General features: G+C 41.2%; 1 protein-coding gene across 1 annotated transcript in view; it reads right to left on the bottom strand.

The window, feature by feature from the left end:
* The window catches only part of STAB2 (stabilin 2), a 332,513-nt gene that overhangs the window by 119,105 nt on the left and 189,333 nt on the right, over positions 1-24,075 (bottom strand). Inside the window, exons 32-35 of the mRNA XM_073651531.1 lie at positions 15,809-15,907; positions 15,254-15,361; positions 14,750-14,881; positions 8,637-8,765 (exon numbers count right to left, since the gene is read on the bottom strand). Of these exons, the coding sequence (XP_073507632.1) occupies positions 8,637-8,765; positions 14,750-14,881; positions 15,254-15,361; positions 15,809-15,907 (468 nt within the window). The remainder of the gene's footprint in view (positions 1-8,636; positions 8,766-14,749; positions 14,882-15,253; positions 15,362-15,808; positions 15,908-24,075) is intronic.

Here is a 24,075-nt window from a genome sequence, read left to right as displayed (position 1 = left end):
TGTCACAATGCCAAGTTAATTCCGCATGTGTCAACCAGCTAAATCTGCAGGGGGTTGAATACTACTTGTAGGCACTGTATATGTGATCCGTTTGACTGAGAAAACACAGTTTTAAATAGCTGGATTTCTAGCGCTGTAATATGGAAAGGACCTGGTTGTATTCTGCAGTGGCAACAAGCAAATGGCGCAGAAAAACGGTGTTCTCTGGATTGCTTTTTAAGCAAATAATGAGGATTAAGATCCAAAAAAAGTATTCCTGGCCACTGAGACCTGGCCTTTGTATAGAAATATCTAACAGCAGCAGAAGGCAGAATTAGAATGGAGCTTCTTGTGCTATATGCACTGCAGTCTGTTATATACCCTGCCTGCCTGCCTATATACACTGCCTGCCTGATATCTCTGCAGATGGATTAGTTAGTCCTCAAAAGGACTGTTTAAGATGGATATGTGTAATGTACGGTTTTTCTACCTACACTGCCTAATACACAAGCAAATCTCTCCCTGACGCAGCAGCACCTCTCCCTACTCTGCCTGATTCCGGAGTGACTGTGACGAGTATGGCGGCGCCAGGTCTGATATAGACCTGATGACGCTGTGCGGCCAGCCAATCACTGTAATGCCACAACCACCATGGCTGCGACATTACAGTGAGTGGAAGGCAATCCCTGCATGTTGATTGGCGCTCTAAAGAACGCCAAACATGCAGGGAGGGGACCCGAGCTCCCGCCAGATAACCCCGGAAATACTCGGCGAGCGCCGAGCATCTCGAGCAGTGAGATGCTCGGGCGAGCACCGAGCAGTAGCGAGCATGCTCGCTCATCACTACTAACTATACAATACCAGAAGACTCTCCTGCAAGGTACAAGTATTGAACTGGGAGAATATACCGTCATCTGCACAGCTGCACAAGGATTCGGCAGACGAAGATGCCCAATATTACTTCTGGAGTAAGAATATAGGGCTCGATTCATAATTTCTGGGGGGAGGGAAGGGTAAAGTCATTTTTCAGTTCTTTTATTGTGGTATTTGTTGATGTATTTTGTGCCCAATTCTTCAAAATAGTGCACATGGTTCATTAATTTTTTGCAATATCAAAAATGCTTTTTCTTTTTTAACCTCTTCACACCCCAAGCTTGTTTTCACCTTCATGACCAGGCCAAATTTTACAATTCTGAACAGTCTCACTTTATGTGGTAATAAGTATGGAACGTTTCATTGATTCTGAGATTGTTTTTTTTCATGACATATTGTACATCATGATAGTGGTAAAATTTGTTTGATATGACTTGCGTTTATTTGTGAAAATATCGTAAATTTGGCAAAAATTTGGAAAATTTTGCCATTTTCAAACTTTTAATTTTTATGTCTTTTAAACCAGAGAGTTATGTCACACAAAATAGTTAATAACATTTCCCATATAACTATTTTACATCACCACAATTTTTGAAATATAATTTTCTTTTGTTAGGAAGTTAGAAGGATAAAAAGTTGACCAGTGATTTCTCATTTTTCCAATAAAATTTACAAGACCATGTTTCTTAAAGAACACACGACATTTGAAGTAACTTTGAGGGGTCTATAAGACACAAAAAAAAAACAAAAGTGACACCATTCTAAAAACTGCACCCCTCAAGCTGGAATCAAGAACGAACGCCATATCGCATTTGGAAATCCCCTGATGTGCTTAAATAGTGGAGACCCCACCTCAAATGACCCCATTTTGAAAACTGGACCCCTATAGGAATGTATCTAGATGTGTGGTGAGCACTTAGAACCCCCAGGTGCTTCACAGAAGTTTATAACGTAGAACTGTGAAAATAAAAAATCAAATTTTTTCCACAAAAATGTTCTTTTAGCCCCCATTTTTTTATTTTCACAAAGGTTTACAGGAGACAATGGACCTCAAAATATGAAAATATGTTGTGCAAGTTCTCCTGAGTATGCCGATACTACTATTTGGGCGCACGGCAGGGCTCAGAAAGGAAGGAGTGGTGTTTTCAAACGCAGACTTTGATGGAATGGTCTGTGGGCATCATGTTGTGTTAGGTGAACCCCTGATGTGCCTAAACAGTGGAAACCCCCGCAAGTGACCTCATTTTGGAAACTAGACCCCTCAAGGAATTTATATAGACATGTGGTGAGCAACTTGAACCCACAGGTGCTTCGCAAAATTTTACAACATTGATCCGTAAAAATGAATAAAATATATATTTTTTCCCACAAAAATGTTGTTTTGGCCCCACATTTTTTCATTTTCACAAGATAGCAGGAGAAAATGGACCCCAAAATTTGTTGTGCAATTTCTTTTGAGTACTCCAATATACAATGTGCGGTCAAAAACTATTTTTGAGGCACAGTGCAAAGCTCAGAAAAAAAGCGCCATACTGGAGTTCAGATTTTGCTGGAAGGCTTTGAGAGTGCCATGTCACATTGGCAGAGCCCCTGAGGTGCCAAAACAGCAGAAAGCCACCATAAGTGACATAATTTTACAAACTATACCTCCCAATGAATTAATCTAGGGGTGCAGTGATCATATTGACACCACAGGTGTTTCGCAGAATTTTATACCATTGGGCAGTGAAGAAAAAATAACTACATTTTTACCACCAAAATTTTGTTTTAGCCCCAGATTTTAAATGTTCACATTGGGAAATGGGTAAAAAGGGCACCAAAATGTGTCCCACAATTTCTGCTGAATGTAGAAATACCCCATATGTGACTGTACAGTACTGCTTAGCCACATGGTGAAACTTGGGAGAGACGGAGCGCTATTTGCCTCCTGGAGGACTGATTTTCCTAGAATAGTTTGCAGACTCCGTATACAGAGCCCCTAAGTGCTAGAAGAGCAAAATCCCCTTCAAGTGACCTCATTTTGGAAAATATACCCCTTTGGGATTTTATCTACAATGAGGATTTTGACCCCATAGGTGTTTTCCAGAAACAAGCAGCAGTGGATATTGCTAAGTGAATATTGCAAACTGCTATTGTAGCGCCAAGTACGTTGTAGCCCTCAGTATGTTGTAGTGCCCAGCTCATGCTTCTGGAGACACACACCCATAAATTAGGCGAGCTCTCATCGCTACAGAAATTCAAACATATGGATGCTACATTGTGGTTTAGGCATATTGGGGCTCAAAATATAGGAGGGGGGGGCATTTGGATTTAGGAGGGCAGAATTTGCTGAATTTCTTTTGGGGGGGGGGGGGGGGGTGAGGATCCATTTTGCTTTTCCAGAACCTTAGTACTACCAGTAACGTGGAAGCCCCCTATATTTCCGTTAACAGATGAAGGACCCATTTACTATAATGAGGCAGCAGAGTTACTTTGGACTCCATCTGGCCTCTGTTCAGTGTTGTCCTTCTTTTCAGAAGTGCACAAAACTGTGGCGGACTGCGATTTTATGCACACCTAAAAAGACGGACACTGCCGAATCACAGGTTAGACGGCGTCCACAGTGTCTCCATCTGCCTCATTATAGGGAATCTTCCCCCGGGGGTTCCATCTGAATCATTTATTTCAGAGATTTACATGGAAACCCTGGTGTAAGCACTCAGCGTAGAGCACAGGATAAATAAAAAAAAATCAACAGCAGGTGAAGAATTGATTTTATTTATTTTTTACGCCCTTCCTTGTGCGGTATAAATGATTAGATGACTTTATTTTTCAAATCGGTGCGATTACAGCGATACCAGATTTATATCTTTTTTTATGTTTGGCTGCTGTCACACACTAAAAAACACTTTTTATTGCGCATCGCCATATTTTGAGAGCTATAAGTTTTCCACATTTTGGCCAACAGAGTCATGTGACAGCTTGTTTTTTGCGGGTCGAGTTGACGTTTTTATTGGTGCTGTTTTTGGACACAACGTTTTTTGATCGCTTTCTATTTCAATTTTTTTGGAGGCAGAATGTGCAAAAACCAGCAATTCAGGAATTGTTTATTTTTTTATTTTTTTTATGCCGTTTTGCGTGTGGTAAAATTGATAAGGCAGCTTTATTGTTCGGGTCAGTACGATTACAACGATACCATATTTATAGGTTCTTTTTATGTTTTGACGCTTTTACATAATAAAAACTATTTTATAGAAAAATATTTTTTTGAATCGTTTTATTCTGACAGCTATAACTTTTTTATTTTTCCACTGATGGAGCTGTATGGTGACTTGTTTTTTTGCGGGACAAGATGAGATTTTCAGTGATACCATTTTTATTTACATTCACCTTTTTGATTGCATTTTATTCCACTTTTTGTTAGGCAGTATGATAAAAAAGCATTGTTTTTTTGCCCTGTGGTTTATAGCTTTCAGTTCTGCACTGACACAAGCCCCTTAGACCATGCTCTGCGCATGGTCTAGGGCTTGCTGTAGCCTGGTGACCCGGATGTCGTCATGACGACGTCAGGTCACCATGGCAATGATCGGGCACCCGCGATCGCGGGAAGCGCCGATCGAAGGGGAGAGGGAACCCCCTTCCTCTCCCTGCCTTATAAATGTTGCGATCCATATCAATCACAGCATTTAGGGGGTTAAACTGCCGGGAGATGTGCAGACTCTACTCCTGGCACTAAGAGCAGGGTGTCAGCTATGATGTATACTGAACATCCGGCAGCGAACGCGTGCGCACAAAATCTCCAGGACGTACCCGGTACGTCAAAGGTCTGGAAGTCATTCCCAACCAGGATGTACTGGGTATGTCCAATGTCGTGAATGGGTTAAGAGTAAAGTTCATTTTAATTTTTATCTCATAAATTTATAGTACCCATGAAAATAAGAAACGTTGTGATATACAGTAGGGATCAAAAGTTTTGCATTTCTTTTAAAAGTGTGATTACTTCTGTCTGGTTGTGATGCCATTTTCCTGGTGATTTTAGTTAACCAGAAGCAAATGGTTTTCAGCTATAAGGAAGAAAATTGTGTTTGACTTTGTTTTATCCCTTTATGTGTTAGTTTTTTTTGGCAAAATATTTTTTTGTGTGTGTTTTGAGGTTAAAACATGGCAAAGACAAAGCCAAATTTATCACCAGATGTCAGAAAGCTTATTATTCTGAGAGGGAAGTCAAGCAAAAGCCAAAAAGAATTCAACTGTTCTCAGAGTCAAGTGTCACGTACTGTATATTAAAGAAAGAAAATAAGGTTATGGAACAGCTGACAAACCTAGAAGTGGACGACGAAGGAAAACTTCCTCCAAAGTTGATCATATTATTAAGAAAAGTCAGTATCTGATGTCCATAAAAGTGCTGTACAGATTTCGCACGAAATGAACAAAGAATATGGGGTCAAAGTGAGTCGCCAAACTGTGGTGAGATGGCTAACAGCAGTAGGGTTGAATGCTCGAGTTCCAGTCAGCTCTGCAAAGAACTGGAAGGTCCGACTTAAGTTTGCCAAAGAACAATGCCAATGGAAATAGCCAGATTGGTCTATAGTGTTGTGGTCAGATGAATCCAAGTTCAATCTGTTTGGTAGTGATAACAAGCACTATATATACCACCCAATTTGAAAACATAATGATGTATGCTACCAAACACAATGAAACATGGTGGTGGCAATGTCATGGTTTGGGGCTGCTTTTCTGCATCTGCCATTGGCCCTCTGAATAGAATTGATGGAAATATGAATGTTACCATGTACAAGGATATACTGGAGAATGTAATGCTGCCATATGGTAAAACCAAAGTAGGCAGGGGATGGAAATTCCAGCAAGACAATGATCCTAAGCACACATCCAATTTAGTCAAAAATTGGTTAGCAAGAGAAAAATGATCGCCTGTTGCAATGGCCAGGCCAATTACCTGTTTTAAACCTTACAGAGCAGCTTTGGGATGGGTTAGGGTGACAAATTTGGGCCCATACCCATAGCAATAAAGATAAATTGTTTGCAGATTTGCAAATGGAATGGAGCTAGATCCCTCAAGATGTCTTGAATACCCAAGTGTCTTCAATGCCGTGTGGTGCAGTAATTAAAGCAAGAGGTTATGCTACAAAATACTAAGGTATGGCATTGTAAACAATGAATTACACTCTATATTGTTATCAATAAATAGTATATGCAAAACTTTTGGCAGTCAGTTTTATTTAATTAAATGACTATACCTATATTCAAAAGCATTTTGGTTAAAATTGAGGTCTCGCATGATGACAACTTCATGCCCCTTGACAAACTATTGGCAGCAGTGGGATCTGAACGATTCCCCCTGCTGTTATCCCCAAGAAACTGGTGGCAGAGGTGGGATCTGCATGATATCTCCTTTGTTATCAGTGGCATCCTTTAACTAAGTACCCTATGTTATTTACATGTACTATCACTATTTATTTATTCACTGCAGGGTATTTGCTCATTTTGATTTTATCTTAGGTTCTGCTTGTTAAATGGCCACAGTGTGAATGCACACATATGCATTGCACTTACACCAACACATGCTCTGGCTCAATTTTTTTTGTGTTTTGTTCTGTATTCAATGAAAACAGGTTTTTACATTACTGGGATATGAGATTAGAGCAGCTATTGATGAGATTTTATTTAGAGGATAGGAGGGAAGAATAGGGAAGATCTAGAGCAGGGATGTCAAACGCAAACACACAGAGGGCCAATATTAAAAACTTGGACAAAGTTGCGGGCCAATCTGTATACAATATAATGGACCCCGCACAGTCCTCCGTACAGAATAATGGATCCCACATAGTCCTCCATACAGTATAATGACCCCACATAGGTTTCAATACAGTATAATGGGTCCCAGAAAATCCTCCATGCAGAATAATGGCCCAACATAGGGGTGGTGGTTCTGGTGTCGAGGGCCAAATATATTCACCCTGCGGGCCAGATTTGGCCCACGGGCCGGAGTTTGACACGTATGATCTAGAGGTAGGACTCCTCCCTTCTCCCCTTTCCCCTTTATGTAGAATTTAGTAAAAACCAACTGCCAACTCCTATCTTAGTAATGAGAAAAGCTGTCTTCACTGAATACAGATTTTACTCATGAATTGAGAATTGAGAAATAAGCAGATTTCTATGATTTCTTAAAATCACTGCAGGAGAAGACCTGGAGAGCATTTGTGTAAAAAAAAATAAAAAATTGACATTTAAAGAGAACCTGTCATCAGGATCATGCATGTTAACATAAAAATATGGTCATAATGGCACTGAAACTGATTTAATAGCTATCTTCAGTGAAGACATTTGCCGCCTGGCTGTTGTTTAATCATCATTAGAAGTTTTGGTTTCCTAAGCTTTCGGTGCATTGGGGTGAGATTTTCCTAAAGCCTAAAGGGAGATCATTTGGCGCAAGCCATTAGGGGCTGGGATCATGCCAGCATAAAATGTAAAACAGGAAGAAGATACAGACACCAGAGGCAGCGGAGGGCCAGGGCAGAGCCCAAGACCCTACCCACAGTCCCGCCCCAATGCACCGAAAGCTTAGGAAACTGAAACGCCTAATGATGATTAAACAACAACCAAGCTACCCTTATACAGACATTCGCCCGAAACACTCATACATGAATAAATGGGAAAGTTTTCTAAGGGAATCCCTTTCGACTAGTTATTGAGAAGGAGCATGGAGGAGTGCAGCTAAAACCTCCACATGCTTCACCTATAGGGAAAATCAATATACACTACTTATGTTTTGGTATCATACTCCTTCCCTATTACATAAACTTAATATTAATATTCCTAACTGTTGTTGGAGATGTGGTCACATTGAGGGGGATTTACCTAACTTATTCTGGTCTAGTATAGATATTCAAGGCTTTTGGGAATCTGTTAACTATCAGGGTCATTAGTCTTCAGGTACCCCTTGATCCTAAATGTTATTTACTCAATAGCCCACAGTTTCAAATCAGCCATAAATCCCGAGAACTTTTACTGCACATGACCACTGCTGCTAGATGCTTGATAGCGTGTAAGGGGAGGCATTCTTCACGTTTATAAGTAATTATAAGATGTGAACTCTTCAGTGTTGAGTTAATTTATTGTTGCTGACAGATTATTAAATTAAACTAAGTAAGATTGTTTGCTAATATTTTGAGTTTTATATTGTCATTCTGTAATTTTTTTTTTTAATTCAATAAAAATACAACAACAACCAAGCTGCAGATTTCTTCATTGAAGGTATCTATTAAATCAGTATAACAGTGCCATTATGGCCATACCTTTAGTGTAACATGCATAATCTGGATGACAGGTTCTCTTTAAGAAGTCACAATTGATGAACCTGCTGAAAATGGTGACTATAAAAAAACGAAAACATCCAAACACACATAAAATAGACTTTAGAAAAGGCACAAATTAAAAGAAGAATAAGGCACAAATAATAAGTGAAAAAAAACTAGACAAAACAAAAAGGCCATATGCAATAATGAATTGTGCCCTTAGTAATTTCTTAGATTACACATAAGAGTCTACAATAAAAATGTTCAACCATAACCATTAATTATAGGACCATTTTTTTTTATAACTGCCGCCTCACACTCATCAAATTAGATGTTGCAAACCAGAGGTCACATACTCTTCTTGCTGAGGCGCCATCTGCTGCGATAGGTAACAGTGTTAACATTTGGACTACATTGATAATAAAATGCTAGCACCGATTGTCACATAACAAGCTGATATAACTTGTAGAATTTACAAGTCATCATTACCAGTGTAACAGCAGTATCATTCATGTCACATCTGTTCTTCTGAATTTCCAAAACTTTCCCTAGGCCATGGATGACCCCTTTATCAGTTGCTGCATTGGTGTAGTTTATCGATGCATCATTAACATATAGCTGTTGAAGAAAAGGAAGTTTATATATTATTTGACATCTTTAAATAATTCGGCCACAAGTCCAACATATACATTGCATAAAACTATATAATGTGTATGAGAGCCTCCGGGTGACAGAATAATTGGAAGTTTGAATTGAAGCACTCAATCCTGCTCTATATGGAGATTTCGGATGCTGATGTTCTCTCTTGTCTCCCTATAGAACATGCCAAGCTGAGTGTTCATGTGTATGGAAGGAATCAGGAGAGACAGTTGGCAGCTGAACAAGCGTTAAAGGGACTTTGTTAGCAGGTTTTGCTATTTAATTTGACAGCAGAATAATGTAGGAGCTAAGTGTTAGTACTCTCCTGTTAGGTTTTTTCTATTATGCTGGTCACATGACCGTTTTTGCCTATTTAATCCTGCTCCGCCCTTCTGGCCTTGCTGGACTTCATTGTAAATTCTACTCTTAAGCTAGCCAGGTGCTTTGTTACCTTTCTCAGTCGGTTTAGCTAGGTCTTTTGACCTCTATGTTCTATGTTGTTTGTTTGTCTTTTACTGCTTCAATTTCTGCTAGGAGGTGTCCATCTTTCTCCCAGTCCCTAGTTCTTGCAGGGATCCCTCACTCACATCTATAGGTCTTCGTTCAGACTAGCTGAGGACTTTAGCGGGTCTGATCACAGGATCAGGTTCCCCGTTACATCGTAGGGATCTAGCTTAGTTCTATTGTAGGGACAGATCTCCTGTCTTTCCTTAGTGCTTGTAGCAGATCATAACAGTAAGTCCAGCCCAAAAAATTTCTCTAAGGAAAGACCTCCAGTTTCCATCATGGTGTCGGTTCAGGATTTGGCTCAACGCCTGCAGGGACTCTCTCTGGAGGTGGCCGAGCTCCAACAACACGTGAGTAGCTGTTCTGGAGCGCATTTTGTGGAGCCAAAGGTACGATTGCCTGATTTATTTTTTGGTGAACAGCAAGATTTTTTTTCCTTTAAAAATGCTTGTTTATTGTATTTTCGTTTGAGACCCAGATCCTCTGGTGATGAATCACAGCGCATAGGGTTCATAATGTCACTTTTGCGCAAAGAACCTCAGGGATGGGCCTTTTCTCTCCAACCTAGTGATCCGTGCTTTAGATCAGTGGATAGTTTTTTTTTCTGCTTTGGGGTTGTTGTATGATGATCCTGATCGTGTCTCATCAGCTGAGACGGAATTGAGACATTTGAGGCAGGGATCAGGTAATGTGGAAAATTATTGTACTCACTTCCATCGGTGGTCTGCTCAGGTGGGGTGGAACGATTCAGCTCTGAAAAGTTTGTTTCTTGCTGGGCTAGGTGAAGGGGCTAAGGATCTGCTGATTGCTTATCCTACACCTGGAAACTTGCAGGAGGCAATGCAATTAGCTATACGGGTTGACAGGAGACTGCGTGCAAGGGTTAATGAGAGTAAATCCTCTGCCATGTCAGCTCCGAGTCTTGAGAGGGTCTGTACTGACACTGGTGAGCCGATGGAGATTGGGGCGATGTCACCCCGCTCTCAGGAAAAAGACCGCAGGTTTTCTGAAGGTTTGTGCTTTTATTGCAGCAAATCTGACCATTTCATTAAGAACTGTGTGCTTCGTATGAACAAAGAAAAAAAAAAAGGTCAGTTACGCCCGTATAGCCTGTTTAAACACTAAGGGTGTATTTCTTTCTGCTACTACCGCAGCTCAGGAAGAATTAATTGAATTTCTGGTATTTGTGGATTGTGGTTCAACTCTGAATGTGATTGATGGGGGATTCTTGGAAAAACTTAATTTAAAACCCAAACCTTTGTCATCCCCTATTGCCGTGGTTTCTGTCGATGGCTCTCCCTTGAAATGTGTTACTCACAAGGTTTATGAATTTCCCCTCACTATTAATGGTATTCACCAAGAAAACTTGGATTTGGTGGTATTAAATAATTTGCCTTCTCCAGTAGTTTTGGGGTTGCCCTGGTTAAAATTGCACAATCCTGTACTGGATTGGTCTACCAATGAAATTAAGTCCTGGAGCCCTAAGTGTTATGACAAGTATTGTAACGGGCGCATTGCTGCTGTGGATAAAGGGGAATTACCTGTACCTATTCAGGATTTTTGGAAAGTTTTTTTCTGAGGAGGAGTTGCAAATTTTGCCTCCCCATGGAGACTACGATTGTACCATTGAATTTGTCCCTGGAGCGACTCTTCCTAAAAGTCGTTTATTTAATCTGACTATTCCTGAGAGAAAGGCTTTGGAGGAATACATACAGACGAGCTTGGCCGCCGGTCATATCAGACCCTCTAAATCACCTGTGACTGTTGGATTTTTTTTTGTTAAAAAAAAGGACGGCGGTTTACGTCCTTGTTTGGACTTTCGCGAGATTAATAAAATTACTGTACGCAATCCCTACCCACTGCCATTGATTCCTGATTTGTTTAACCAGTTAGTGGGGGCCAAGTGGTTCTCTAAAATTGATCTCCGGGGGGCATACAATTTGTTGCGCATGAAGGAGGGTGATGAATGGAAGACTGCTTTTAACTCTCCTGTGGGTCATTTTGAGAATTTGGTTATGCCTTTTGGTCTTACCAATGCACCCGCGTTTTTTCAGAACCTTATTAATGACATCCTTAGACCTTTGATCGGCAAAAATGTGGTTGTGTATTTGGATGACATTTTGATTTATTCACCTGACCTGGAGTCTCATTGGCGGAGCGTACGTGAGGTATTGCAGTTATTGATTGACAATTCGCTTTTTGCTAAGCTGGAGAATTGTGAGTTCGCTGTACAGAGAATTAGTTTTTTGGGCTACATTATCTCCAGCGAGGGCTTTGAGATGGACCCGGTGAAAGTTCAAGCTGTGCAGGAACGGCCTAGGCCTATTGGTTTGAAATCGATACAGAGGTTTTTGGGTTTCGCCAATTATTACAGAAAATTCATTAAAAAATTTTCTATTATTGTTAAACCACTGACCGATCTCACCAGGAAAGGTTCTAATACGGTTCAGTGGACTACTGAGGCCATTGAAGCTTTTGTGTTTCTAAAGGAGAGGTTCAGCTCTGCCCCCATCCTTATGCAGCCTGATGTGACTAAGCCGTTTTTGGTTGAGGTTGATGCTTCTTCTGTGGGGGTCGGTGCGGTGTTGTCTCAGGAAAACAAGGATGGAGTACATCCCTGTGCTTTTTTTTTTTAAAAAAATTTCTGAGACTGAACTTAATTACGATATTGGTAATCGGGAATTGCTGGCTATTAAACTCGCATTTGAACACTGGCGTCATCTCTTGGAAGGTGCTGATTTTCCCATTCAGGTTTTCACTGATCATAAAAATCTGATCTATCTTGATGCTGCCAAGCGCTTGAATGCCCGTCAGGCTAGGTGGGCACTTTTTTTTTCGCGGTTTAATTTTTCCGTTACTTACATCCCGGGTACCAAGAATGTTAAAGCTGATGCTTTGTCTCGCAGCTTTTCTCCCATGGTCAGTGCTGAGGAGGAGGAGAGCATTTTGCAAGAAGGTGTTGTGATTGCTGCATTGGACTCCTTTTTGGAAGATGAGATTCTTAAAGCACAGGAGAATGCCCCATCTAACACTCCCCATGGGAGGTTGTTTGTGCCTAGGACCTTTAGGAGAGATTTGTTTGTTGAGTGTCATGAGTCTTGGTTGGCAGGTCATCCTGGAATTTCTGAGACCAAGAGACTTGTGGGTCGCAGTTTTTGGTGGCCTGGATGGCAGAAGGAGGTCATTAAGTGGGTGCGTCAATGTATTGTGTGTGCTAGATCTAAGTCTTCACATGCTCTTGCTGCGGGGTTGCTTTGCCCTCTGGAGGTTCCTAGTGCACCTTGGACACATCTGGCTATGGACTTTATTACTGACCTTCCCCCCTCTGAGGGTTTCACGGTCATCTGGGTGGTCGTGGACCGTTTTAGCAAGATGTGTCACTTGGTTCCCTTCATCAAACTGCCCTGCTCTAAGACACTCGCTAAGGCCTTTGTCAAGGAGATTGTCAGACTCCATGGTGTTCCTACTGACATTGTTTCTGATAGGGGACCTCAGTTCGTGGCTCGTTTTTGGCGTGCCTTTTGTGACCGGTTGGGAGTTCATTTATCATTTTCATCTGGATATCATCCTGAGTCTAATGGCCAGACAGAAAGGAAGAACCAGGATGTTGAGCAGTTCTTGCGTTGTTTTGTGGCAGACAATCAAGAGGGGTGGTCTGAGTTTCTGCCACTGGCTGAATTTGCTCTTAACAACCATACATCCTCTTCTGCTGGGTGTTCGCCTTTTTTTTGTTGTTCTGGGAAACATCCGTCTTTTGGGTCATTCTCCAAATTGGTATCGGCTGTGCCTGAGGAGGAGAGTTTTTCCGGTGATTTGGAAAGAGTTTGGACGGATGTGCGTGGTAATCTTCAGGAGGCTAACAAAAAATCTAAGAGGTACTTTGACAGGAAACATCAAGAGGTTTTGTTTACGGTTGGTGACATGGTTTGGTTGTCCTCTAAGAATCTGCGGTTGAGGATTCCTTCTAAAAAATTGGGTCCCAAGTTTGTAGGGCCCTTTAAGGTGCTTCAGGTAGTTAACCAATCTGCTGTTAGGTTGGAGGTTCCTACCTCCTGGAAGATTAATCCGGTGTTTCATGTTTCTCTATTGAAAAAAGCTTATGTATCAGATAGAGACGCCACTGCCACTGTTCCTCCGGTGGTGGAGGACGGGGAATATGAAATTTCCCGCATCCTTAATTCTAGACGGTATAGAGGGAGTTTGCAGTATCTCGTCGCTTGGAAGGGTTTCGGTCCCGAGGATAACTCATGGGTGAGGGCAGATGATGTTTCTGCTTCCAGACTTGTCAGAGCGTTTCACAAGAGGTTTCCTGATAAGCCTGGGCCTAGGGGATCCGGAGGATCCTCATTGAAGAGGGGGTACTGTTAGTACTCTCCTGTTAGTTTTTTTCTATTATGCTGGTCACATGACCGTTTTTGCCTATTTAATCCTGCTCCGCCCTTCTGGCCTTGCTGGACTTCATTGTAAATTCTACTCTTAAGCTAGCCAGCTGCTTTGTTACCTTTCTCAGTCAGTTTAGCTAGGTCTTTTGACCTCTATGTTCTATGTTGTTTGTTTGTCTTTTACTGCTACAATTTCTGCTAGGAGGTGTCCATCTTTCTCCCAGTCCCTGGTTCTTGCAGGGATCCCTCCCTCACATCTATAGGTCTTCGTTCAGACTAGCTGAGGACTTTAGCGGGTCTGATCGCAGGATCAGGTTCCCCGTTACATCGTAGGGATCTAGCTTAGTTCTATTGTAGGGACAGATCTCCTGTCTTTCCTTAGTGCTTGTAGCAGATCATAACACTAAGAGCCTGATTCCAGGAATGTGTCACTTATTATGTTGTGTGTTGTAGTTTCAATACAATCAGTGTTTTATCAGCAGGAGATTATTACTGCAAGACTAGGACTCACATGCACACCAGTCAGGCTAATTTGTGTAACCATGCCCTCACCACTCATTGGCAGCTTGCTGACAAAGCAAAGTGTACACAGGAAGCTGTCAATCAGGGGTGTGGGCAGGGTTATATACAGCTCAGAGGTCTTAGCCCTGCTATATCTACATCATACAAAACAGGGATTCTATCAAAACTGCTTGTGATACATTGCTGGAATCTGCTGACAGATCACCTTTAACTGAATGTTACCATGTATTGCTTATACATAGATACAGAACTTTCTGTCATTGCAGTCATCGTAGAGCTATTGTTGTTTCTTGGGGACCATAGATTACCTATATTAATATAGAAGAGATACTAAAAATGCATGCTAAAAATCAGAATTAAATTAGGAATTTATTTTATTTGTCACAATATGCCAATTATTTTTTTCACCAGGAAATTTAAATGAATTAAGTATTCTCATTGAAAATTTCCCTTGTGCGAATACTCACAAGAATGTGCTATTGTCCATGCCTGTACCTGGTAAACTTTCACCTTTTGTACAAATTCTTTAAAGATACTATTCTCTGTCTGTACCTGGCCATTATGCATAAAAAATCCAACTTGAAATGAGGTTCCCAGCATGGTTCTCCGATGCATGCCTTCAAGCATATCATTCTTCATGAGCTGCTGACCTAGTATGATATGATATTTTATTGTATCTTCATCCTGAAAAATATTAGAAAGTACTTATTATTATAGATGCTCTTACAGTATATGTGGTATATGGACAACTGAACACATGCATAAAAACTGGCCCATACTGTTGAACCTTACATGCTGTAACTACATGCAGCATCTTTTGGGAGTCTCTAGCTTATGGCAGAAAAATAAGCCAAATATCAGTTTATTTAAAACGAATATCTTTTACCCATTAATAAGCAGAACCCACCAATCTATGCCTATAAAATCACTCCAGGGATCTACTAAACCTTCTGACAAGTCCTACATGAAAAAGAATTATCGTTCCTACTCAGTGAAAGACAACAGCGTAAATTATTCTATACCTGGAGAAAGTGCCAAATTATTTAGTTTACTTACCACAGTGGCTGGGCTTTTATTCCGAATAAAATTGTTGATAGCATCATTGTGAGGTGCAAACACCGTGTAGGAATCTTCCGATTCGATAAGCTTTGACAGGCGATATTCCTATATAAAAATATCACCAATCTGCTATTACACCTGCAGTTTTTAAATTACTACCCAACATTAATTCTGCTTGGAATTCACACTAAGTAAATTGTTTTTACCCCAATGAATTCAAATTTCATACACCAAACTATTTATATCTGTATGTAGCGCTTTTAAAAAAAAGTCCAGCAATACCTTTACATAGCCAGTCCATTACTCTGTTACCGAGAAATCAATGTTTGAATTGATATGCAAATGAGGCTGTAGAACTATTCATAGTCAATATAAAATTTCTATTGTACGAATATGCCTCCAGACATGTGTGTACAATAGTTCATACTTTTATTTGGTGAACTTTGACCTTTTGTATAAATTCTTTAAAAATAATATTCTGTGTCTATACCTTTGTATAAAAAATAATAAAGTTATGAATAGACAAAACACCCAATCATGTATATTACTCACAATTATATAGCCACGGAAGATGGAGTAATCAGGCATCTGATCAAGCCTGGTCATCAAGTCTGGCAATTGCCCAGTAAGAAATGGATCAGGAGTCAAGACCTATAAAAATATTAATCTTATGATGTTTTCAAGTTAAAAACTTAATAGAAGAACACTAACAAGTTCCCGTGCTTAAAACTTCTAACATTTTATTAAATTATATTCACACTTAGTGAAGCGTTAGACAAGAGTGGGTCAAAATTAGCAATAGTGACCATCTATTTTTATTAGCTTTATACTGTATTATAGAGACCGATGCTAACAGTTTAATATATGTAGCACTGTATAGTATAAGAAAAAAGTCTATGGATTTGCTGTCCCTATTTATATCAGTAAAGTCTGACCCAATGACATTTGGAACATATACAGCATTGTTAAAGTGCTTTTATAGACTTTGATATTGATGACCTATTTCAGGATGGCCCGTCTATATTAGATTGGTGGTGTCCAACTACTTGGCACATTCACTGGACAGCGGAATGAGGGGTCACGATGCTTGGAGAGCAATTTGTTTCCGTTATTGCCTTCGAAGCTCTGGGCTATACACTTTGTGGTGTCAGTGCCTGGTACTGAAGCTCAGTGCTAGGTAAGTGAATAGAACTGAGCTGTAATATCAGGCACAATCACTACAAAATGTATGGAGCTGCCAGGTTAAACAACAAAAGAGATGAATTACTTACCAGTATGTTGTAATCCCTTCAATCAACTCATCATGGAGGAGTTATAACCCCTTCCTCACCAGATCATATATAGATGGCCTATTTCAATGACAAGCCATCAATATCAAATTCTCAGATAATCTCCTATAAGCTCAGGAGCCAAACTTTACATGTATTCATTCAAAGCTTTCCTTTGTACTTGAGAAACTAATGTTTATGTAATGTATATATTCAGCTCTGACTCAGGATAGCACACGTGCTGGGTCACGCGTGCAACAGACTTTAAGTGCAATAGCTTAAAGTGCTTTTAATAAGCACAGTTATACAATGGCAGTTAGACAGGGCAAGAGACAGGTAAGGTGTATAAGATATTCATACAAACATGCTGCTTCTTGGTCAGTTGTATTGCACTATGCATTGGTCATAGCAATCTGCTTCTTACTTGTTTTAATTTCAGCTTTCTCACATCTCGTCCGCCCTTTAACATATTCTGTGCACTCACTCCATATCCACCCCTCCCTTCTCCCACTCCCATGTACAACTCTGAGGCTCTACTGACATTTCTCACCCACTCCAAACCATCCACCACCTCCATACAGCACTCAAAAGGTTCATACAAATCGTTGCACCACCTCCTCTTTCTCTTTTTTCTACTTCTCCTAGTTGCTGGCGACACCTCCCCCAACCCTGGGCCTCCCTCCACTAGCATACACCACTCTCCTCCAGCTGCATATAGAAACCCTGCTAATCTTATTAACATTCAGTGCATGCCCGCTCCTATCGTTTTCCATTGTGCTCTCTGGAACGCACGGTCTGTGTGTAACAAACTAACTTACATTCACGATTTTTTCCTCTCTAATTCCCTTAACTTTCTGGCTATTACAGAAACCTGGATCCAGCATTCAGACACCACCGCAGCTGCTGCTCTCTCATTTGGTGGGCTGAAATTTTCACATACCGCCAGACCTGAGAATAGACAGGGTGGAGGTGTTGGTTTGCTCCTTTAACCACAATGTGCTTTCCAGGTCATCCCCACAGTTCCCTAACTTATGTTTCCTTCCTTTGAAGTGCACACCGTCAGACTCTTCAAACCCTTCTCCCTGCAAGTGGCGGTTGTGTATGGCCCTCCAGGCTCCTCCCGCCAGTTCATGGATCACTTTGCCACCTGGCTTCCTCACTTTCTATCCTGTGACATCCCCACCATCATCATGGGAGACTTTAATATCCCCATCAATGATCCCCTCTCCCAATCTACCTCTCATCTACTTTCTCTAACCTCCTCATTCGGCCTCTCACAATTTACTAATTCTCCTACGCATGAAGACAGGAATACTCTGGACCTGGTTTTCTCCCGTCTCTGCTCGCTGCATGACTTTACTAAATTCCTCTCGGACCACAACCTTCTTTCCTTCTCTGTCAAGAACCGTCTCCTCACCCGGGACACCCCCACTTACCACACTTATAGGAATACACGTACCATTAATACCCAGCAGCTTATGGGCAATCTCCACACATCTTTAGCCCCCATCTCCTCCCTCTCCTGTCCAGACTTAGCATTGTCACACTACAATAATACACTGAAGAATGCCCTAGATGAAGCAGCACCTACACGCAGAAAGACCCGACACAGACAACAGCAGCCCTGGCACACAATGCAAACACGCTTTCTTCAGCATTACTCAAAGTGTGCTGAGCGGCAGTGGAGAAAATCTCTTTTAGCAGAGGACTTCATCCACTATAAATTCATGCTCAAAACCTATAACTCTGCCCTTCATCTGGCCAAACAATCCTACTTCACCACCCTCATCACTTGACTGTCCAACAATCCAAAACGACTTTTTGAAACCTTAAACTCTCTCCTGAGCCCTAAAGCACAGACCCCCACCACCAACCTCAGCGGGGAGGATCTGGCCACTTATTTCCTAGAAAAAATCAACCACATCCATCAGGATATCTCAGCCCAATCTCCTCAGTGCCTGGATCCCCTTCCCTGCCGCACTTCAAGATCACTAGCCATCTTTGAGCCTGTTACAGAAGAAGTTACCCAGCTCCTCCTTTCTTCTCGACCTACAACCTGCAACACTGACCCCATTCCCTCACATCTCCTGCAGTCTCTCTCACCAGTGGTCACCACCACCTGACTAAAATATTTAACCTCTCTCTTTCTTCAGGTATCTTTCCCTCCTCATTTAAACATGCCATCATAACCCCTTTACTTAAAAAGCCATCCCTGGACCAGAACTGCACTGCTAACTACAAACCTGTCTCTAACCTTCCTTTCATCTCTAAACTCCTGGAACGCTTAGTCCACTCCCGTCTAATCCGCTAGCTCTCAGAGAACTCTCTCCTCGACCCTCTACAATCTGGTTTCCGCTCCTTACACTTCACTGAAACTGCCCTCACTAAAGTCTCTAATGATCTACTAACAGCCAAATCCAAAGGTCACAGCTCCCTGCTGATTCTCCTGGATCTCTCCACTGCATTTGACACTGTGGATCACCAGCTCCTCCTCACTATGCTCCGCTCTATAGGCCTCAAGGAAACCGTTCTCTCCTGGTTCTCCTCCTACCTCTCTGACCGCTCCTTCACTGTTTCTTTTGCCGGCTCCTCTTCCTCTCCTCGTCCCCTTACTATCGGAGTTCTGCAGGGCTCAGTCCTAGGCTCCCTCTTCTTCTCTCTATACACTGCCCCTATTGGACAAACAATCAGCAGATTTGGGTTCCAGTATCATCTCTATGCTGACGACACCCAACTATACACCTTTTCACCTGACATCACCCCTACCCTAATACAAAACACCAAGGATTGTCTGTCTGCTGTCTCTAACATCATGTCCTCCCTTTATCTTAAACTGAATCTCTCTCTAACCCAACTCTACCTAACATCAAAATTACCTTGGAGGGTTCAACCATAACTCCCAAGCAGCACGCCCGCTGCTTTGGGGTTATATTCGACACTAACCTTTCCTTTACCCCCCATATCCGATCACTCACTCGCTCCTGTCACCTGCATCTTAAAAACATCTCCAGAATCCGACCTTTTTTCACCTTTGAAACTGCTAAAACTCTTACTGTTGCTCTTATTCACTCTCGTCTGGACTACTGCAACTCTCTTCTGATCGGTCTCCCTCTTACCAAACTTTTTCCTCTCCAATCCGTCCTGAATGTGGCAGCCAGGGTCGTGTTTCTGTCCAGCCGCTTCACCGATGCCTCCATCTTGTGCCAGTCATTACACTGGTTGCCCATCCGCTACAGGGCCCAATATAAACTCATTGCTCTCACCCACAAAGCTCTCCACAGTTCTGCACTGCCTTATATCTCCTCTCTCATCTCTGTCTATCGCCCTACACGTGCCCTCCGTTCTACAAATGACCTAAGACTAACATCCCCCATAATCCAAACCTCGCACCTCCGTCTCCAAGACTTCACTCGTGCAGCGCCAGTTCTCTGGAATGCACTACCCCAGGTGATCTGACTGATGCCTAGCCCCAATGTCTTCAAGCGGCTTTAAAAACCCATCTCTTTAAACAAGCGTACCACCTTAACTACTCAGTAAATTAACTTTCCCCTGTTCCCTCCTTCTAAATATTATTCAGAATCTGTTCCCTACTCTTCATCTGTCTCCACACCCTCCATGCACAAGATAACTGCACTCGGTACTTGAGTGTTGCACTTAAACATTCAGGCTGATGACCGGATCATACGGCTTTATATGAAAATCCCTATTTATTATAATCACCAGACCTGAAATAACAAGCACTTTTCACCTATTGTCCCCTCCCATTTCCTTGTAGAATGTAAGCTTGCGAGCAGGGACCTCATTCCTAATGTAACTGTTTAAACTGTCTTAAATTGTATTGAATTTATTGTCTGTACATGTCCCCGCTTAATTGTAAAGTGCTGCGGAATTTGTTGGCGCTATGTAAATAATAATAATTTTTTATGTTTTCATTTGGCCTCTGTTGGGTGGCATACGTTGGAGAGGCCATATTGTTTTTCATTATATTGAGTAATACATCAGACTACACTATTCCATAAAGAGGCATCCAATAGAAATATATATTGCGCATTATAGGTTTCTTTCACATGGACACTTATGGGTGATGGATGCCAGGTTTCAGGTTTGAGTTGGGAAATCCTTCAGACAATCCAGATAGGTACTGACAAATGGATTGCGAAAAGAACTGCTGTGCAGTGGCAACATCTTAATTTTCATTAACAATAAAATTAAGAAATATCGCAATTTGCCCCATTAATGTCAATAATGCACAATTTTAATAGGCCTTAGAGCAACTTGTTTTAAATGAGCTGTACAATTATATCTACAAAGAAAACCATGCCACCATGGCAGTCTCAGTTCAAAGGAGAAATCAAGTGTTAAAAAAAATCAATGAAATAATCAAGTGTCCCAAAAGTCTTTTCTGCCCACACGCAACAGTGACCCTAAAATATTATTTCTTTTTTTATATAAAATCAACAGTAAATGTGTTAATATGTATTAAAATAGACCTGCAAAATGTCTAATAATAGGAGAAAGGAGCACTACACTACCATATGCATATAGAGATACATGGGGCACCTATCTATCTGTGAATCTTCTTGTGGGTAATATAATAGTGTATTCCTTACATAGATGTAATTTCAATACTATTGGGTAAACTCCACAAATCTTTTTAACGTAATAGAAAGTGAAGTACAGTAATGTCTGTGGCACCCTGGCCGATGGCGCTAACCGGACTTACAATAAAAAACTGGAGCTCAAGCAATGTCATGTCACCTGCTATGGGATCTCCAGTGAGCCGAAAAAAAATCTTACCTGTTTCAGAGGTAGGGATTCTTAGGGATTACAGCTCCAATCAGCATGACAGTCTTTTAAAGGTTAGTGTGAACATCATTGGACTAATTGTACGTTGATGTGATTAACCCATTAAAATAATCCACAAAAGTCAACTGTTCTATCTTGCTATTTAGACCGGCTAGTTTTGAAGTATCAAGCTGAAAATTCCAACAGCTTTCCATCCTGGATATCTGATGCATAAAGTTTTCCCCTCTCCAATTTTTTTTATCCTTGCAAACCCCCCAAAAAGGCTCCACTTAATTTTACCATCAAGAGATAGTAGATGAGGGCACATTGCTTGAGTGGCAGTTTTTTATTGAAAGTCTGGTTAGCACCACTGGCCAGAGTGCCGAGGACATTACTTCACTTTCTATTGTGACCAGAGAATTTGTGAAGTTTACCCAATAGTATAGGAACGACATCTATCCAGGGAATCGCTTACACCATTATATTTTCTGCAAGGTGATTCACAGTTATAGGTAGGTGCAACATTTACCTCTATATGGATATGGTTGTTTACTGTGTCAGGTGGTATTAGACCTTTTGCAGGTCTTATTTGGTGCTGTCTGGCAGCAGCATTTCCGCCAGTTAACTTTGTCGCACATCTCACAGCAACCTTTTATTTATGTTTGCCTTCACAAAATAAATATCTTGCATCATCAAAATTAGAGTGTGTGGTGAATCTCTCTTGCCTTGGTCAAGGGGTCACGTGCCCCATTCCACTAACACCTCGAAATACAACCGAGTGCACACCAATCTTCTAGTGAATTTGGTGAGATAGTGACCCAAGCAATTTAAGTAGAACATACTTTATTGTCCAAATATTGCTCGTCTCCAGATCACAGCCAGGAATACGTAAATAAAGTCCATTGCCACTGGCACTTGCACCCCTGTAAGGTTCTCGGGTGCTATCGTGGTTGCCCACATCGCTGGCTCTGGTCTGTGTTAACTCAAACAGCCAGGCATACGTCCACAGTACCTTCATCTTTGCTACATACGAAATCCAAACAGAAACTGATACACCCAAACCTTAACTGCAGGTTTAAATGAAAACCATGGCAATGGGCCACTTGTAAGGCCCGGACTGGAGGGAGAGAGCCGGCCCACTACCATCCTACAGATCTCTCCAAAAATAAAAGCCCAACAGAGCTTTCCCTAAACTATGATTACAATGCACTCCAGTGATTCAGTATGCTTCTAAGCACATTCTGGGGGATACATAATGGCCTTCGCATATGATTCCCCTCACTGTCTCACAGTGTATATTAGCGCATTTACTGTTTATTTTAGGTTTATATATTTTTACACACATAGGCAGTTAGTATGTTGGTATATAATGCTTTATGCACCATAGTGGACGTACTAGTGTGGATATTTTTAATATATTTCTATTTTTAGATTTTTTTTATGGAACTGAAAAATATTCTTCAAATTTTCTGATAATTAGCAAACTATAGTATACATGTATACTCATATTTGCCTCAAAACAAAAATTTCTTTAATAAGGGTTCTTAATAGTGATGATCAAGCTCTAAAATGCTCAAGTGCTCGAATCAAGCAGGTTAACTCGGACGGACTAGTATAATGGAAGTCAATGGGAAACTCAAGCATTTTTCCAGAAAACCCTAACAAGAGGGCTGGGAAAGCAGGAAAATAGCTGAAATGGATGGAAACAGTGCTCAAATGAATTGTGGGAACAGCATGTGTGAAGACGCCTGGATACATCTTTGACTCCCAGGTTGCTGCTGGGAACAATGTTGGCAGATAAGATGGTTTTTACAGGAAAAATGTTAGGAAACATTCTTTCCTGTATAATGACTTGTATATAAGGCAAAATTAAAAAGAGAAAAAAAAATCAAAATGCCTCCTTCATCCCTTAATAGTCGGGCCATCTCTTACCGTATTTCCCCATCGCCTATGACTACAGTAGATGACATAGTAGAGGGGGAAATAAAACTACACTACATTGGTAATCACCGGCAAATGTAATTTTAACATTTTACTACCTTACCTGGGTACGTGGTGTGTGTGACTTGGTCAGACACATCCTGTCTAATTTATGAAGGAGGGACTCTGAAGCTCACTAAGCCTATGCGGACAATGCACTCTGTATTACACATAAAGGAAGGCCTCATACACATTCTGTTAAAATTATTAGGTAGTGGGACTCCTATACTCATACAGCTTATGCACTAAGTGCAAGGGCTTCCGAAATTTAGAAGGAAGGACTGCAATACACCCTGGAAGAATCAAAGACGAGGGCATCAGAAAACATTTTTTTCTCATTTTTAAGGAGTAGGAATCAAAAACATTTACCCCTGGGGTATACATGTGTATATATATATATATAAGAGAATTGTAGCAGTAAGCCTCATTTACATCCTGTAAAAATTATGAAGGAGGGCATCATACACACCCTGGAAAAATTAAGAGTGAGGGCTGCATGATGACCCTCTACAAATTATGAGCAAGAGCTGCCTGATGATCCGCCAAAAATTATGAGTGAAGGCTGCCTGATGACCCTCTAAAAATTATGAGCAAGAGATGCCTGATGACCCTCCAAAAATTATGAGTGAGGGCTGCTGGATGACCCTCTAAAAATTATGAACGAGGGCCGCATGATGACTCTCCACTGTGAGAGGAAGGAGGATCAGGGTGAGGATTATGTGGTCCAGACTCTTGGCTAGTGAGACTGGACCATGTGGAAGACAGGGTGGTACTGGGAAACACACT

Source organism: Phyllobates terribilis, unplaced genomic scaffold (genome assembly GCF_046119375.1).
Source record: "Phyllobates terribilis strain yellow unplaced genomic scaffold, ASM4611937v1 Scaffold_11__3_contigs__length_659146591, whole genome shotgun sequence".
NCBI lineage: Eukaryota > Metazoa > Chordata > Amphibia > Anura > Dendrobatidae > Phyllobates > Phyllobates terribilis.
This window is presented reverse-complemented; position numbering and strand designations above follow the sequence as displayed.